The 19,131-nt window shown below is 39.5% G+C and overlaps 1 protein-coding gene and 1 long non-coding RNA gene across 4 annotated transcripts in view; one reads left to right on the top strand and one right to left on the bottom strand.

Moving 5' to 3' along the window:
- Positions 1–19,131, top strand: part of LOC149623553 (uncharacterized) — a 74,385-nt gene that overhangs the window by 18,886 nt on the left and 36,368 nt on the right. For all 3 annotated transcript variants that reach the window (XM_089852559.1, XM_089852561.1, XM_089852560.1), the window contains exons 2-3: positions 3,641–5,196; positions 5,293–5,749. In XM_089852559.1, coding sequence (XP_089708685.1) covers positions 3,641–5,196; positions 5,293–5,749 — 2,013 coding nt within the window. The remainder of the gene's footprint in view (positions 1–3,640; positions 5,197–5,292; positions 5,750–19,131) is intronic.
- LOC149623554 (uncharacterized) lies at positions 8,808–9,278 on the bottom strand. The gene is made up of 2 exons (XR_016374755.1): positions 9,174–9,278; positions 8,808–9,091 (listed from the first exon to the last, which is right to left on the bottom strand). It is a non-coding gene; the product is annotated as an uncharacterized LOC149623554 (long non-coding RNA).

The raw sequence follows: 19,131 nt of genomic DNA, 5'->3' as shown, positions 1-19,131 counted from the left end.
TTAAGTTCAATATGGGTTGTCACAGGTCAGGGAAAACCTGGAAAAGTCAGGGAATTTGGTTAAAGTGGCTAAATCCCAGCTTGGTGACGTTTTAAACGCCGTATTAGCGAGATCACGTTTGACCAGACACCGAAATTGTTTTACTTATATTTAGAATAATGAAAATTGGGCCTAAAAACATCGGTGAAAATCGTAACATTTTTTTGGGAATCTGAAAATTACTGTTTTTCGTAACCCTAAGTTTTTAGTATGGTTGGATGGGGGTCAAATAGGACTATAACATACTCAAAGGGCATCCCCGTATCTCTAGTAGAACCAGAGTTACGAGCCTCCAAAGTTGGGTGTAATGCTATTCCTATGGAGGGGGTATGTCTGTGAACGTTTTACTTAATTACTCGGCCCCTGTTTGTCTTAGTCCCAAGTCTTTAGTATGGTCGGTTGGGGGGTAAATAGGACTATAACATACTCAAAGGGCATCCTCGTATCTCTAGTAGAACCAGAGTTACGAGCCTTCAAAGTTGGGTGCAATGCTATTCCTATGAAGGGTATGTTTTGGAAACTTTTGCTTAATTACTCGGCCGCTGTTTGTCGTAGGTAATTTTGAAATTAAAATTGTGTTCACATTTACAACTTTTTGCCTATAATGTCAATAAAAAATCACAGAAAATAGAAATTCATATAATTTTAATAAGAATTTTTGTGCCCCCGTATTTTGTCAAGCAAATAATACGCGTATATTACATACCCTACACCTTTATTGCCTCTAACCAGTGGACAGGTGTATAATCTAAAACTGGTAATAGAATTAGATTTCTCAACAATTGTCAACGAAAGATTAAATTTTATCACACATCAAGTGATAATTAAACCCACAAGGTTGGTTCCGCGTTTTGGGGCTTGGAAACCAACCATACATTATTAAAGCGCGTATAGCTTCGCGGAAAGCTTAGCACATAACGTTTTCGTCGAACGAACGAACCCCATTATATAATCCTTATCATTAATCTAAACTGTGACATACACGGTTTGTCATTTTGTGGCGCAATGAGACTTTAACGCTAAGCGGAAGTTAGTTCTTCCATAATTATTTAGCAGCCTGGCTACGCTCTTTCAAAACGGGATTATACCGAAATACAGGGTGTTTTTGATAAGTCTGCTATAAATTAAGTTTAAGTAGAATGTTCTTTTTTTTTGTGATTTTGAGTCGAAAGTGTAACTTCTAGCTCCATTTTGCCATCCGGGCCACTGTTTTAGAGTTAAGATTGGTTGCAGTATTTTACGGATGACCCCTTAAATTTAATTACGAAACTGATTAAGACAATGATTTCAAATCATAACTCGAAAAACAGTGGCCCTTACTTCAAAATATCATAGATAGAAGTTAAATTTTCGACTCAAAATTGCCCAAAGAACATCCACCTTAATTTATGATAGACTTATCAGAAACACCCTGTATATAACATTTGCGGCACGGTATTTATTCATTTTACCGGAATAGGATGATCCGACTAGAAATGTTTTAAAAGGTATTTTCCCCCAAAAAGAGAGATTTCGAATCTCAAGTAACGCTGGCGATTTTGGAAAATCCCGTATTTTTTCAAGTTCATTATCTAATTATGGAATGGTGATTTACGCAAATTAGTCTTTGCTTCTTGGATTGGAAACACCCAGAATACTTTAAAGAGAATATCACCCGCTGTATGATGAAGTCATTTGAAAATGGGGGTACAATTTGCTCGACTTTTCCGCTATAGAATATTCGTATTTGTTTTTGTTCAGGGTGTGGTTTCATCTAATTCCGTGAAATTTCTTCACCGTGAGAAAGGTGATGATTTCTTAGTTTTAGTCCGAGGGGCTAATCACTCTCAGATTCCCTCTCCACCCATTACTTATTACGTGTTATCATTTTAGCACTGTCAAGGGCAGGGCTTTTAAAGTTTACGCGTAGTGACTTTAGTTCAGTCAAAGGTACAGCCGTGTAAACCGACAACGAGTGACTGGCCCCTCTTTTTAGACTATTAATTTCGAGGTATTGATAACGTAATTTTTTTTGCAAACTGTGTGTGTGTGTAGGTGTGTGCTGTAATGTATCGCGTTTAATTGTACACTCACGTTGCAATCAACTCAGTATTTCCTCATTTTTAACCACGCCCCTGTAATAGACACCATTTCAGAGAGAGAGGGGGGCGCAGTATGGTCTGCTTCATATCCTTAGGGTTAAGACGGAACATTGATTGGTATGTGGATCACCCAAAGACGTTAGATAGGGCTTCTGCTTCAAAGTAACCAGTCCTTTTGTTAGAAGGGAAATCTAATTAACGTCCTGGGATCCACATACCGGTTATTCCGTTTTATAACAACACAATGGTCAAATACCGGACTCGATTTTACACACCCCTCCCCTTCTTTACTTATTCAAGGGGTCTATTTCCACCGAGGAGCTAATCACTCTCGGGTTTTCCGTACACTGATTTCGACTTATCATCTTAGCGTTATCAATGGTAGGGCATTTAAGAGTAATTTACGTCTAATATCTTTCGAACAACGTGTGACTGGCCCCTCGATCGCGGTATACCAACCGGTTTTTGGACATTAAATACGAGATCATGGGCGGTACAAAATCATATTCAACTCTATTTCATCATAAATAAATTGAATTTAAATTCGAGATAAATTTGAAGTGAACTAACTAACCTATCTGAGGAATGAATACATTAGAACATCGACACCGATATTATTTTACTCGACCGTTTTTATCATCTTTGCAATTACGTCATAAAATGGCAGCATCTTCGTATTAATTTTCAATATCTATCCCCGATATTGCAAAAATACATCATCACCCTGTCTGCTATGCGTGTAATGTAATATAATCAAATAATATTCAATTTATATTTATTTCCTTTTTCGTATGGGATCCCAAATATATCTTTTGCTAAAATCTTGTAGTCTCACGCTATAGCTATGGTTTAAACCATCTTTAAAGTATTCTCTTATTTGAAACCTGTCGGACAAAATGTCTCTTACACATTGATTTCAGTGTGTTATTTAAAATGTTATAGACTCTATAATGAAATCGGAGAACTATTATATATCGCGGAACATCTATTACGAAATGATATTTTTTTTTCCTACTCCATCTCTCTTACTGATAACGAGAGAAGTATTACGTTCAAAATCCGCGTACAACAGTGTAGTTGTAGTAAATTGTCAATTTTTTTTATTTCTTCATTTCGTATCAGTTTTAGTTCAAACCAAATTAGAAGGCACGCGTCATCGCCATCCCTAAATGTCAAGATAAGACGTGATTTTTAATTGAAATTTAATGAAAGTGTCGTGAGTCGATCGACACCGTTAATATAGTTAGAGATGAAGGTGTACTTTAATGACTCAATCGGATTTAAGGGTGTTATTCGTGATATATGGCTTATTATATTTATTTTTGATCTTTAGGTATTCCTTTAAATGTATTTTTCATATCCCCCCTCTTCCCTAGTAATAAGTAAAATTTAGATTAGCGTAAAATTTGTTTTTATCAAACTTGTTCTTCATTCATGCAGTTGCAAAACCATAATATTTTTTTGTTCCCTCGTGTTCGGTTGGACCTTTTTTTCTAATGAGTCGTTATTTCTCGTTACAGCAAAAACTTAACAAACGTTCGGCACCCGGTGGCTCGCCACTCAATTTGAACTCCGATAATTTGCCGGACGAAAACGAAAGAGCCAATAAGATACCTCGTACGAGTGGCAATACACCCGATAGCGGAGCTCCCGGTGGTGGTAACGCCGCCGGAAATACGGGTTCGCGTGACCAAAAATTTCAGCAGCAACAATCGAACAGCAATCAGAGCCAGCAGCAGCAGCAACAACAACAACAGATCTCGGGTTTCTCCGTTCAAATCGTGCAACAGTTCACCAGTTCGGCTTCTCCTAAATCGCAACACTCGCAAACGATACAGACTAACGTGACCGTTCAAGCCTTGCCTAATAGCGTCAAAACTTCCAATAGTCCCTTGAATAACTTAGGCGGGAAGGACGATATCGGGACATCAATATCGGTTGGGACAAACTTCGAGTGCAAACGCGAACGCGAAACGGATTTAGGGACGTGTGGTGGAGCGGGAACCGGTGGTCCCAATAACCCTGGTGGTAATAATGGGAATAATCCATCGGCCAATCAAACTACCTCGAATTCCGGACCCGAAACCTTGTCGGCCGCCGATAGTGATCGTTTCGCCGAAACTTTAGCCAATCTGGGTTTCCCGGATGATTCCAACGACGAGCTACAAACGGAAATCTTAAACGACTTATTCAACGACGACATCTTTACAAACTCCGCCGATTTGATGAAAGACTTTAATTTTGATGACGCTGTTTGTACGATTAAAGACGGAGATGATGGTCGTGATTTGGGCTCCGTTATGATTGATATGGAGAGACCAATCGGGAGCAGCTCGATGAACCAACAACAACAGCAGCAGATGCATAACTTCCAGTTTAGCCAATCGCAGCAACAAATGTTTGACCAGAATCAGGGCCGGCCCGGGTTTGGGGGCGGTGGTGGTCCGTCGGGTCCTCGTATGAACTTTAACCCCGTTAGTCCTAACGTCATGGATTTTAAGTTAGAACCGAGTCCCGCCGCGCAAACTTTAAAACAAATGGCGGAACAACACCAAAGTATGCAACAAAAACAAATGGGATTAGGTTTAGGTTCGCCGCACCATCATCATCCACAATCACCATTTAGTAACGAACCTTTCGACCACTTATCCTCTCTAAGGACTAATTACTTAAACGGGAGCCCAGTGTCGTCCGGGTTGAGCCCCTTATCCAAAGGACCGCCTTCCGGGTTACAATTTGGCGGGGCTCCGTTCGGTCAACAACCTACGGGCGCTGGACATCAGAGTCCCGGTTCGCAACAAACGACGCAAAGTCAACCTCCTCAACCGACGGGAGCCTTTTCAGCCGGTTTGAGGCCAGGGGGAGTTGTTTTTAAGCAAGAAGCCAATACGGGAATGTACCCTGGCTTGAATAATGGGGGCGCGGGCGGAGGACCAGGGTCCTGTAAGAACCCGATGGTTAGTGGGCCAACACCGGCCGAAATTCAGGAAATGCGCAATAGACAGGCGCAACAGATGCAAAGGATAACGCCTGATCAGAAACCTCCTCATTTGGATACACAATATACGGGGCAAAGGTAAACCTTGGGTTTTATGCCCTTTACTTTAGTAATGTTAATTTTACGCTGTCTGTAACTGTGACTGTATTTTTTATGTTTAATTCTACTTCTCAGCAATACATCAGGCCCAATAGGCAGTCCCATCGACCAGAAACCTAATCTTAAGGGAAAACAAATCCCGAATCAATCTGGTCATCCGGGGTCAGCCGCAACTGGCAACACTCCCGGACCGGGTCCACCTAGCGGTCAGCAGCAACAACAGTCGCCGTACGCTGCCACGCGACCACTGAGCCATTTTACCGATCCAGTTTCCAGCCAAAACCAAGGTGGCCCTTCTGTCCAGTCCATGCCAAATCGCCAAAGCCCCGTTTCTGTGGGCAACATGGGTGGTGGACAGTTCATGAGAGGCGGGGCCACTGCGGGCATGACTCCTTCACCGCCCATTTCTCAAGGAGGTCAGCAAGGTCACTTCGCCGCCTCACCGGGTCAAAATCGTCCCTCGTCCGGACCCACAATCCATATGACGCAAACGCAACAGTTGCAAATTAACCAAGGAAGTCAACAAATGCAGGTAAAAAAGAAGTTTTGCATGATTTTTTTTTTAATTTTATTTTGTTGAACAGTGGTGATTGGTTTTAATGTGTTAATACTTACATACACTTAATCCATTGATTACTTGGTATCGTTATCCCAAAATTACGATAAACGCGCTTCGCTTTGATGAATGAATTTACGTGGGATAATGTTTATAAGGGTTTTGAATATCATTTAATCGCAGTCGTATATCGTATTGATCCTTTAAGTATTATACACTTACCATTGCCCTTGCTATAATGATGAAATCTCGACCGGAAGTAACTTCCTTTTTAGATTTAAATCGCTCAATTCCCCAAGTAAAATTATTTGTGCCACCGTGACGAGATTGACTCGAGTTTCAGAAAGGGCTTTTAATGATGGGATTTGCCAGGTAGAATCGGAATAAAATGCGGGGGAGTCGAAAGGGGAACCGAATTCAAGAGGGGGAAGGTAGGTAGGTTGGCATTACTGGCTTCATTAATCATTAGCACTGGAAGGGGGAGGGAGGTCACGTGATTGGACTCTCTCTCTCTTTTCTTTCCATCGGCGCCTTTGATTTGCTGAAAGCTCAACCAGGAAAAATTTGTTTGGATTCTCTTATTTGGGTCTTCCTTCCTCTTTCGACGTTGGTTTCTTCTTCTTTTCTTGGATCTTGACACAAGCTGATTCACTACCCCCCCCTCTCCCCCCTTTATAAGTCAGTCTGTATTTGTTCGCACGAAGGCAAGAACGGAACGGGGTCGTCTTCGAAGATGAGCTAAGCCTAAAAAGTAATTTTATTAATGCTCTTTTGGTCGGTTCCGGTCATGGCGGTAACAAGTAGTGCATCGAAGGGGTGGGTGTTAGGCGTATTTTTGTTAGCGTTGGAATTAAGACCAATATTAAATGTATGAAATTCTTGTATGAATTCATTAAATTCATGATGTTTATCTGTACATGCCACAATACCGGAAGACGCGGGCGGTGGTAATCCCACCTACATCATCATACCTTTCAGGATTATCAAACTTATATAGTTTTATGGGATTTTAAAATTCTTTTCATGCACATTTCCTGATAGAATCGAAAATTCCAGACATTTTTTAACATCAAGATAGTCTATATTCCCCCCCCCCCTTTTTTTGTTGTCTGACAGTAAAGTCCCTGTAGTTTTCTACTCTTAAATGTTTTAGGAACGTACCCACCTTAGACTCTAAGCCATGCAAAGAGTGTTAGAATTTTAACCATTCTTTGGGATGTAGGGCTTTCCCTGTATCGAAACTTTCTAATCGGGTATAGCTATCTTGAAACGGTATTTCCTTCCCATTTCTATGTCCAAGAAGGTAAGAAAAAAACGTCTTCGGCTCTTTTACGCGCTGCCGGGACGTGGTATTGAGATGCTGAAAGAAAAAGAAAAAAAAAAACGCGTCTCTCTTCATGCAGGTATAGAGAAATGTGGGTTAGCGAAACCGGGACGACAACCCCGACAAGAAATACACTATCTTAAGACTCTTGTTTCAAACTATTTGAATTGAATTTCAACTTATTTAAAGCGTAAAAGTGTTTATTACCTCTCCGAGTGACGTATGTCACGGAGAGGTTCTAATTTCGACGTGTCTGTGTGTCTGTGTGTCTGTCTGTGTGTCTGTGTGTCTGTCTGTGTGTCTGTGTGTCTGTCTGTGTGTCTGTGTGTCTGTCTGTCCGTTGTTACACCCACGTGACCGCGTTCGCAGTTTGCAAATCGGAGCAAACGTATATTCAATTTCCAGACCGCATTTACAGTCCCGGAAATTGTATTCGACTTACAGGCTATTACTCCATTGCCTGTTTAACAACTCTGTTCATTTGTCCACCCCACATGGACACTAGTCTGAACTTATTGGCTTCTAAACACCACCATCTTCTAGTTTTTCGCCCATTCCACATGGACGGACACCAGTCTGTACTTACTGGCTTCTAAACACCACCACCTTCTCGTCTTTGTCCATTCCACATGGACACCAGTCTGTACTTACTGGCTTCTAAACACCACCATCTTCTATTCTTTGTCCATCCCACATGGACACCAGTCTGTACTTACTGGCTTCTAAACACCACCATCTTCAATTCTTTGTCCATCCCACATGGACACCAGTCTGCACACCTGGCTTCTAACACCACCATCATCCTTAAGGTTAAGACATACGCGGCGATCGGCTAGGGTTACGAGAAACGTCTAGCCTTCCATTGACGGGGTCTTCCGCCAAGGTTCACGCAATTGCGATGTTCTTATCCATAGCTGCGATTCGAAACCCTTATATACTACCTATTTGAGTAAGGCGACGCAACGGGCGTATGCTTCATTTCAAACGCCAATATTAGTCAGGTCTCTCAAGAATGTTTAATTGTTCTTTTTTAAAACGATGTAACGTTCAATAAGGCGAATAACTAACGAAGAAAATATTAAATATTAATTATATTTATTTTAATATTTAAGATAATCTTGTTTCTCAATTCAAAATTAATACGGAAAGAGTTAAAAAGCAGTCTATGTTATTGTCTGTGTGTGTCCGTCCGTTATTACACTAGTGCCGCAGTGCGCTGCGTTAGAAGTTCGTTTTGTTTTGATGTGTAAAGAAATCCTACAGAACCATAATATTCCCTTTATCCTTAATATAAAGTGAATATGATGAAATATTTTTCGTAATTATGATGCATTTAGTGCTTTTGTAGCTTTAAAGCTCTGTTTCATTTTAATATTCCAAAGAGTTTTACTAATATTATTATTTGAAATGGCTGTTTATAAATTACTAAAGCTATACTACATCTGTATATAGAATAATCCTTGGTTTAGTAATTTTATGAAGAAAGCTAAGAACTAGACTCCGGCGGGTATATCTAGTACTATTTGCAATAAGCTTAGTGAAATATAGAGTAAATAATTGAGGCCTGAGGTGATGTAAACTTTGGGTTTTGATTTTCGTGTCTGAAATGAAGAGACATGAACGGTTCAGAGTGAGCCGAAAGTTAAATACACTCTTAAATAATCAGGTTAAGATTTTATAATAGAAGAAAAGATCATGTTGGCAATTAGATTAGTAGGGCTAAGCTACAGAGTTTTTATTCTCTTTATGGTGCGCATTGACTATCAGTGCGTCTAGCTACAATTTAGCTTTGGTATTATCATAAGTTAATTATTTAACGTTAACACTCATGTTGGCAAACTAAGAATATTGTTTAGGTGAGACGAGACGATAGTGTTTACACTGCTAACCAGTTGTGAATGTAGCTATCAGAATATAGGGTAAACAGCTGAAGCGTAGACTTCATTTCCTGTTCTTTTTGCCATTAACTGATTTCCATGGGTCCAAGATTTATCCTTATTGGATGTAAAATGTCGTCTGCTTTACTGTATATTCTTTATGCTTGGAATACTGCTTCAATATTTCGAAAATTTTTACTTCAAAAAAGAGAAATAATTCCATATCTAGGTAAATAACTTTGTAGTAGTAGACCTCTTGACTCGGAGAGGTAATATTTTGGTTTTCCCAACTTGTTTTAATTTCTATTTTATTATGAAAATTGAAATTTATCGAAAGGTCTTATTATGAAGAAATTACGATACAAGATAAACGGGTTGCTAAATTGAGCCATACTTAATTATCAGTGTTAAATAATTAACATATTCTAGGAAATTTATCTTAATCAATTTCTAATAATTTTTCTTTTTGGGAATAATATAAACCCGGCGCTATGTGTCTAAGCGTAAAGTAATTAAAATATCCAATAGCTAACGATCATTTAGGTTTAATTAACTGGTGAGGCGTCAATATCAGGATTCCTAGAAAGCTTGTTCGACATAATCGCCAACTCGGAAGGAAACCCGCGTATTTAGCTAGGGCTTATACTAGTCAGTCGTCCGCCTGGCTGTATCTTGGCCCCTGCTAGTGTAATATTACATCAAGCTGGCAAATATTTCTATATTAAAAAGCCCTTGGTCTCGTGGACCCCTCACTTGTCGGGTCTTATTGGCGCCAAAAACGTTTGCACCCTCAATTCTCGATCCTCCAGCGTTGAAGATTTTTCATTAGTCAGATTAATCTTTCCTATAATTCCGACGCCATTTTTTTTCTCTGTCTCTCTATTTTCAAAGTAAACGTTTGCTCTCCAGTTTCTAAGAATAATTCCGCGTTCGGGGTTTAGTTTTAATTTTAAACTGTGTTGGTACGTGTTTTTTATAAGTTGGTTTTACTAAAGAAAAGTCGATTTAAGCCAGTTACTCGAGGTTTTAAATAATTTTTAAGGTATTTACGAGGGGCGTATCACTCGGAAAAATTATTCACACCGTATTATAATTATTTTTTTCGTTTTCTTTTGATGTTATTGTTAATTTCTTATTTTTATGATATTTTCCATGATTCCGCCATTATTTCATGATATTTCCGACGATTCCGCCATTATTTCATGATATTTCCGACGATTCCGCCATTATTTCATTATATTTCCGACGATTCCGCCATTATTTTATGATTTTTCCCACGATTCCGACATTATTTTTATATTTTCCATGATTCCGCCATTATTTCATGATAGTTTCCATGATTCCGCCATTATTTCATGATAGTTTCCATGATTCCGCCATTATTTCACGATAGTTTCCATGATTCCGCCATTATTTCACGATAGTTTCCATGATTCCGCCATTATTTCACGATAGTTTCCATGATTCCGCCATTATTTCACGATAGTTTCCATGATTCCGCCATTATTTCACGATAGTTTCCATGATTCCGCCATTATTTCACGATATTTTCCATGATTCCGCCATTATTCCACGATATTTTCCATGATTCCGCCATTATTCCATGATATTTTCCATGAGTCCGCCATTACTTCATGATATCCAATATGGATAAATTTCACGGTATTCTTTATAAGGCATTTCTTCCAGAAGTACATAAACTAGAAGTATTAGGAATAGAAACGTTTTCTAATCAGAAAAGAATGAACTAAGCACATTAACTCGACCCATATGACAACTTTAATTTTACTTCAGTTGATTTACTTCTGATAAAAAACACACCAGTGTCTCATCCCCCTTCCCGGGTCTCCAATAAAAATGCAAAAAAGGTTGAAATTATTGATGGTTATTCATTTAAAACGTAGGAAAATTGCCTAATATTATCTCACTCGAGACTTTCTTCTTTAAATGGGTTCATTTTTAAATGGCCCAACTGGCGTAGGGTCCTGTGTAGACTAATACAGAGGCAGAATAAATTTACAGCGAGAAAAAAACCTTCTCTGGGAAACTAACGTGGGTCTCGGCAACCCATGCGTTTATTTAATTAAGCCGTGAATATTTAATTAAAAGTTTCGTCTTTGAGAAGTATACCGTTAAATTATTGGTTACTGTTAAATGTTTAGAATTCCTGCCAGGTTTGAATGCACTCTTTCTGTAACGAATGGTTACTAAGAGAAGAAGAGAGAGAAAATTCCGTAAAGAAAGGGTGATTAATTTGAGACGATCATTTGGAGTTTCTACTCTCAGGCGCTGCTGAACCCCTTGTTCTTTTCCATCTCCCCCTCTTCCATAGCAGCCCTAGCTTAATTAAAAGACTTTTTTCCCTAGGAGTTGGTTTCTTCCCGGCAATATATTAAGACTTCCCACCCACCCACCCCCCAGTTTTGCCCCCATCACGTGACCCTAGCCACCCTGCTTTCTCAAACCATTTTTCAAAGGAAACACTGCCCTCTTTTAGCCCTGGCTCTATTTTTGTAAAGGTCCGGAGAATTCCATGGGCGACACGGAAAATTGTTGTAGTGAAGCGTTGATACTAGTACGCGCCCGCAATAGATTATGTAATTAATTACAATAGAGAAGAAAAACATCACAGGTACGGGGATGCCTCCTTGCGTTATTCAGCATCCCTCGCGTCAAGAAGTGCCGCTAGAGGCAGGACAGTGCCAGTAGTGAACTCGGGTTGCCTCTGACTTAGCCTCTTGGTTGGCACGAGGGAAAGAACCTAAGAGGTCAGCCTTCCGCTTGTGTGTTGGTTAGTTTCTCTGCATGTATATAATGAGTGGTCTTTTCGCGTACGTGTCCCTTCTCTATTGTTTACCTGGTACAGCTTATTGGCATTCTTCAATAAATAACGCATTGCTACGTCACCCACGAAATTCTCAGGACATCCCATCAGATGCTTAAGTAGAATGAAGGAAAATGGAATAAAAAAAAACCCCTAAAACTAATCCAGGGTGCTTGCCTTTAGTTTCTTTCTTTCCATTGTCTTTTTCGTCAAAATGTAGAATCTAGATCGACAAACTAATGAAAATATTTGCGTGTTTTTATTGTTTTCCGCTTTTCGAAGACGGGGGGGGGGGGCTGGCAAAGTGGGATAGGTTTAATTACGCAGTAAGAGCTTGATCTTAACTGCCTTGTTATTTGCCATAGAGACGTTTTTACGTAATTGCAATCGTTTAAAGTGATCTTCTTAATGGTTTGTTTAATTTTGGTTTCCGGAAATGGGAAGATTATAGGTGGTTGGTTGGACAGTTTTGATTGGTGCGAAGGACAAGAAGATGGGGCGCGTAATCTGTTGAAATAACCGGGGTCCATGGCGTTAATGATATAATTGACATTTCTCTTCTCTAATTGCGTGTTTTGCGAAATTCAGACATTCATTGATTAATCACTGTATCTCAAGGACCTTTTCCCCATCTTGGCCTTGCTGAAATTAGTTTTGTATTAATATTGATTGTAACTACTAGATGCTCGCGCAGATATTTTTAATCTACCTCCATATTGGAAAATGGCGTCCAGATTAGGTACTAAAAGTTGATACCGCCATAAATATTTGTGACTATATTAACAGGGTTATAAATTCAGGGAAATTAGTGAGACTAGAATAATTTTGCTCCACTCCTGAAGCTATTAGTCGAAAAAATAACTCTCGCATTTATTAGGTGACCTTGCACATGGAAATGTCAAGGAAATCGAATTTTAAAAAGATGTATGAACCCTGACTAATTACCTTGTTTACGCAAATTAACTAGGACAATATTCTGATCCTCGCTTTTTTACTACTATCTTGCATTGAAACGTAACCCGTGATTAAATTTATAGCTTAATTAACTTTAAATGTATAATGATTTAAATTTAACACGACCAATCGACCATGTGTTTTGCTAATTCCCCTTCAATGAAATATAGTTTCGTCAAGTGGAATCCACTGGGTAAAAAATCACTCTAAGCAAACAAATTTTACTTGCAAATCGTAAATCACTCTTAAACAGAATTTACTTTCAAAACTTTAAATACGTTTAATACACCTTACAGTGCTATAATAATGCGTAGATTAATTTCGTTCTAGATTTTTATTTCAAAATTCTTCTTTCAAGTATCGTGAATGTAGGTAGTATGAGGATAAAACGCTGTGCCCTCTTAGCATTTGAATCTGTAGCTCTTTTATGTTAAAAAACTTTCTCTTTTCTCTCTCTCTCTTGTCGATTGAAAAATAAAAGCGGGGCCCTCGATGTTGTACGATATAGTATGAACGAAAGAAATATCATTTTGTATTACGTGGCTATATAAGAATAGACAAGTGGTATAAAAGTGAAGATTACATCCTAATTTTGTTTCGAGCGCGTGGTGGTGGAACCGCCTTCCTTAACCCCCTTATATCTTATATAAAAGTGCATGGCGCTTCCCCATATACCCGTCCTCCTCGACTTATCCAAAACTGGTTTCTCCTTTTTTTTACTTAAGCTATGTTCACACGTACACTGGTCTGCCCAATTAGTTTTGAAACCCTCTTCATTACCAATCAACAGCCTCGGTTTACTCTTTACGAAGCTTCTATTAGCCCCCTGTCCTGTAATAAATAAACTGGTCCATGACCATTGACCAGGGCACGTCGTCTGCTAAACTCAAGAAGTGGATAAATAAAATAGTTGAGTTAATGTCTGAACTCTGGTTACCCTTGAATTTTCTTAGTGGTTCCGTGGACCACTGACCCCCCTCCTATTTAATTTTTAAACGGGTCCAGGCAATTTTTAAACTGGTCATTTGCCCTGTGCCACCCACCACCTTGTTTCCCACGCTGGTTAGGACTCCCTTTAGTGTTGTTCCGCTAAGGCAAGCGAAAATATTCCTAAGTCTAGTGTCATCCCAGGTGAAATATCCCTGAAAACTAGAAACTAACCTACAAACCAAGTTGGTTCTAGAAGTAATTAATTAGTTTCCCACTTATGTGTGAACATGGCTTTAGGTTATATCGTTGAGAAAGCGCGAGACAGTCTAGAGCTTTCTTTAATTTTTTGGTAATTTTTTATCATTTCGCTTTTTTTTCTTCTTCTTACTGAAGAGTAGATCATAGATCTTCAATTAATATTGAAGGGACTTGAAACTCCAGTTATAAATTAGTTATTAATCTTTAGAGTAAGATTATAATTGTAATTATTTAGTTCGTATTCTCGTGGTTGGCTCTACTCACAAATTATCGTGTGACAAAATGTTTTAATTATCTGGAAAAATTCAGGGTACGCCTTGCAAAAACTTAAACCGAATCGAGCAGTGCAGAGACTCTATAAAGTATGTCCCTTAATTTTTTATAGTCGCATTGGACAATTTCATCTACTTATAAACTTCTACCGGACTGCGAAAATAGATCCTAAAATAGCCAATGAGCGATAATAAATACTTAAACACCCTCTTCTAGTCCCAATAAGGTTTGAACGTCTCTGATTAGAGAGAGAGGTAGATATTTTTGAGGCCGCGTCGTCTTCCCATGCAAGATACACTATATAGCTTTTCTATATACGTGTGTGCTAGCGAAACAGGATTAATGGAAAACTTTTTAGCGCAATTATTTGAAGAAAAGGACCCCAGGGCGATTCTCACGAACAAACATTTTCCCCTTCACCCTCTACCCCGTCGACCATTATTTTTCTTGCTCTTTTTTTATTATTTTTCAGCGCTGACTTTAAGTTACAATGCTTCCTCTTGTTTTGGATGGTCACACAAATAACTTATCCTAGTCTTCGATAAAGCTTACAGGGAGATATTAAGCAACGATATGTTAAAAAAACAAGTTGGGAAAACCAAAATATTACCTCTCCGAGTCAAGAGGTCTACTACTACAAACTTATTTACCTAGATATGGAATTATTTCTCTTTTTTGAAGTAAAAATTTACGAAATACTGAAGCAGTATTCCAAGCATAGCGAATAATACAGTAAAGCAGACGACATTTTACATCCAATAAGGATAAATCTTGGACACATGGAAATCAGTCAATAGGGAAAAGATCAGGAAATGAAGTCCACGCTTCAGCTGTTTACCGTATATTCTGATAGCTACATTCACAACTGGTTTGCAGTGTAAACACTATCGTCTCGTCTCACCTCAACAATATTCTTAGTTTGCCAACATGAATGTTAACGTTAAATAACACCAAAGCTAAATTGTAGCTAGACGCACTAATAGTCAATGCGCACCATAAAGAGAATAAAAAGTCTGTAGCTACTACCCGTTTTCCATTAGCCCTTTCACTGTTCTAATTGCCACCATAGATAATATACACAGGGATCGGAAGGTATGCCTTCCTTAGTGTATCTCTCTTTTCCGCGCTTGTGCGGGGGGGGGGCGCACGCCAAACTTCTGCAGTTGACTTCCGCTTATGCGCAGACGAGGTCTGCCTGCTCGTTGTTCGCGCCGCCCCGTGGCACCCGTGTGACCCCTTAATCTAAACCGAGGCTTAGGATGTTTTTCAATAATTATTGAAAATACTAAAGTATCAATTAACCTGACCTTTAAGGGTTATCCTTCTTTTGTTTCTAGTAAGTAGTTTATAGTCAGTTAAAGCCATAGTGCCAAGATATGCTCCTATGATACTATAAGATGATAACCGATAGGCCTAATGTTTATATAAAAACTTTAAAGAATGCACGTGGGGAAATTTGTTTTTCCACACGTGCATTATTTAACCATGATTCTACGCTGTACGCATGCGCTGGTTTCCGGAAGTAGAACCTACCCAGTTTGTACAAAGCGCGGCAAGCTCTGCCCCGACCTTCTGATCCTGGTGTTAATTATCTATGTTGCCACCATGATATTTTCTTCTATTATAAAATCTTAACCTGATTATTTAATAGTGTATTTAACTTTCGGCTCACTCTGAACCGTTGATGTCTCTTCACTTCAGACACGAAAATCAAAGCCCAAAGTTTACTTCACCTCAGGCCTCAATTATTTACTCTTTCTTTCACTAAGCCTATTGCGGATGATACTTAATATACCCGCCGGATTCTAGGACTTAGTTTCCTTCATGAAATCACTCAACCAAGGATTATTCTATATACAGATGTAGTATAGCTTAAGTAATATATAAACAGCCATTTCAAATAACAATATTAAAAAAAATATTTGGAATATCAAAATGAAACAGAGCTTTAAAGCTACAAAAGTACTAAATGCATCATAATTACGAAAAATACTTCCACATATTCACTTTATATTATGGAAAAAGGGAATATTAAGGTTCTGTATGATTTCTTAACACATCAACACAAGGCTAACTGCTAACGCGACGCACTAGTGTAACAATGGACGGACACACACAGACAAAAACATAGACTGCTTTTTAACTCTTTCCGTATTAATTTTGAGTTGAGAAACAAGATTATCTTTAATATTTAAATAAATATAATTATTTTTAATTATTTTAATCTTCAATAATTAACATTAATAATAGTTAAATCGTTTAAAATAAAGTTATACCTATTATCATCTCAAACTTTGCTAATATTGACGTTTAAAGTGAAGGGTACCCCTCTTGCCCGCTTTCTTCAAATTTTGGGGTATATATACGATTCGTTTCCATTATAATAGTAAGGAAAAAGCGCAATTGCGAAAACCTTTGGTGGCGATCCCACCTTAGGGAGGCTAGACGTTTCTCGTAACCCTAGCTGATCGCCGCGTATATCCTAAAACCAAACGATGATAATGGAGTAGAAGCCAATGAGACAGATTGGTGTCTATGTGGAATAGACAAAGACCAGAAGATGGTGGTGATTAGAAGCCAGTATTTACAGACTGGTGTCCATGTGGGATGGACGAAGATCAAAAGATGGTGGTGATTAGAAGCCAGTATGTACAGACTGGTGTCCATGTGGGATGGACGAAGATCAAAAGATGGTGGTGATTAGAAGCCAGTATGTACAGACTGGTGTCCATGTGGGATGGACGAAGATCAAAAGATGGTAGTGATTAGAAGCCAGTAAGTAAAGACTGGTGTCCGTGTGGGATGGACGAAGACCAGAAGATGGTGGTGTGAGAACTCAAGTAGAGGAGCCATTTCCGTGACTGTGAATGCAGTTCGGAAATGGCGAACACATTTGCTCCGATTTGGAAACTGCGAACGCGGTCACGTGGGTGTAACAACAGACACACAGACAGACAGACAGACACACAGACACACACGATCGTTACAGAACCTCTCCGTGACATACGTCACTCGGAGAGGTAAAAAAATGGTTTTTAGAGGGCTTTATGGACCTGACAGTGTTCGAAGAATGGTATTTTAGATGTGCCTAAATACCACGCCCCTTTCTTGTTAATCTTTATTCCTTTATTATCTGTGGGAAAATCTATCGAAGGAAGGATATTTAATTTCTCTATATTTTTTTGGAGTGGAGAGAGAGGCTGAGAGCTGGGTTTCTTAATGTATTGTAAGATTGAAAGCACTTATTATGGATGCCGGTTCAAATCAGTTTGTGTTGGAGTGTAAATTTGGTTGTAATTTGTGATAGGTTTAATTTTTAGTTCTTAATGTGGCTGGAATTTGCCTTGGGTTGGGTGTTGAGGGGTTAATGTGGCTGGAATTTGCCTTGTGTTGGGTGTTGAGGGGTTAATGTGGCTGGAGTTTGCCACGGGGTGGGTGTTGAGGGGTTAATGTGGCTGGAGTTTGCGACGGGGTGGGTGTTGAGGGGTTAATGTGGCTGGAGTTTGCCACGGGGTGAGTAGTGTAAAGCCGCACTTCGTACCTCCGTAGGTGTAGAATGTAGGTGTAGAATGTAGGTGTAGAGTGTAGGTGTAGAATTTCAAGGTCACCCTCTCGCCACGCCCCCTTGGGAAACTCGCGCGCGCCCCCTGGAAAACTCGCGCGCGCCCCCTCGCGGGAAAACTCGCGGGCCCCCGCGCGCCCCCTGGCGGCTGCGCCCCCTCGCGGGAAAACTCGCGCGCGCCCCCTGGCGGCTGCGCCCCCTCGCGGGAAAACTCGCGCGCCCCCTCGCGGGAAAACATTGCGCGGGAATCTGGCAGTCCTGTCTACAACTGTCTCTGTGACGTCATTGGCGGGAAAATCTACAACTGTATCTATGACGTCATTGGCGGGAAAACACCGTGCGCCGCCTATTGGGAAACTCCTCCCTTCTACAACTGTATCTGTGACGTCATTTGAAGAATTGTATTTGTGACGTCATTGATAAGAGACGAGAATGGATAGCTTTAATACATTGCCAAGGTTAATGTCTGTTGGAAGTTGCGCAATCCATTGTAATTTTTAGTTTGACTCAAAATTTCAACCTTTTTTCAAGGAGTTTATTTTGATTATGGTATTGTTTTAATGGTAATTAAAAGGTACACGTAAAAGCGTAATTAACCTCTGAAAATCAAAGTGTTACTGGTGTGTTAGCGTCTATTTGTAAGCCTTGGTTAAATTCTGCCTATAATAATCCAACAATTGTGACGTCATTCGAAGAGTTGTTGTATCGCGTAACGTATATTAAGGGGTGGCGGTAAAGTTTTATCATTGCTAAATGAAAATGTGTCAGGTTCATAACGATACAGTAGAGGTTTGGGTCGGTAATGGCTTACTGGAAAAGGACTGATACGGGTGTAGAGTTATACTTACAAAAGGAACAAAGATTTGACAGCTCAAACGGAATCAAATACCAGTACTTAGTTTCAAAATACAATCACAGAAAAGTAAGCGTGTGTAAATACTCTCCTTTCAAATCATTCGTATTCAAAACAATTCACATCTAATTTTTCTATTAGTATCGTACTAAAGTCAACGTTAGAGGCAGAGACTACCCCGTTTACAGGCCAACACCAAACGCCAGGACTCGTCCTAACGTGTCTAAACCTAACCTACCTCCAAGTTATAACGTTATTACGTAAGGTGGCGAGAAGAAATTCCACCGCAGAATTTGTATTAGTCTTAGACGTTGATATGATGCCCAACTATAACCTCCACGAAATGTTCCTGGAGTATGCCTGAGAAAATAGGCTCTTTCTCGAATCTCGAAAAGATGATAAAACTGTTTACGTTGTACCCGCATTCGAAATGAAAGAAATAGCCCAAATACCCAAGGATAAAACTGACAACGTTTGGAAATGATGGGCGCCCACCTCTTTTA

Source organism: Phalangium opilio, unplaced genomic scaffold (assembly GCF_054372755.1).
Source record: "Phalangium opilio isolate 3A_F unplaced genomic scaffold, DU_Popi_V2 ptg000113l_1, whole genome shotgun sequence".
NCBI classification, from domain to species: domain Eukaryota; kingdom Metazoa; phylum Arthropoda; class Arachnida; order Opiliones; family Phalangiidae; genus Phalangium; species Phalangium opilio.
This window is presented reverse-complemented; position numbering and strand designations above follow the sequence as displayed.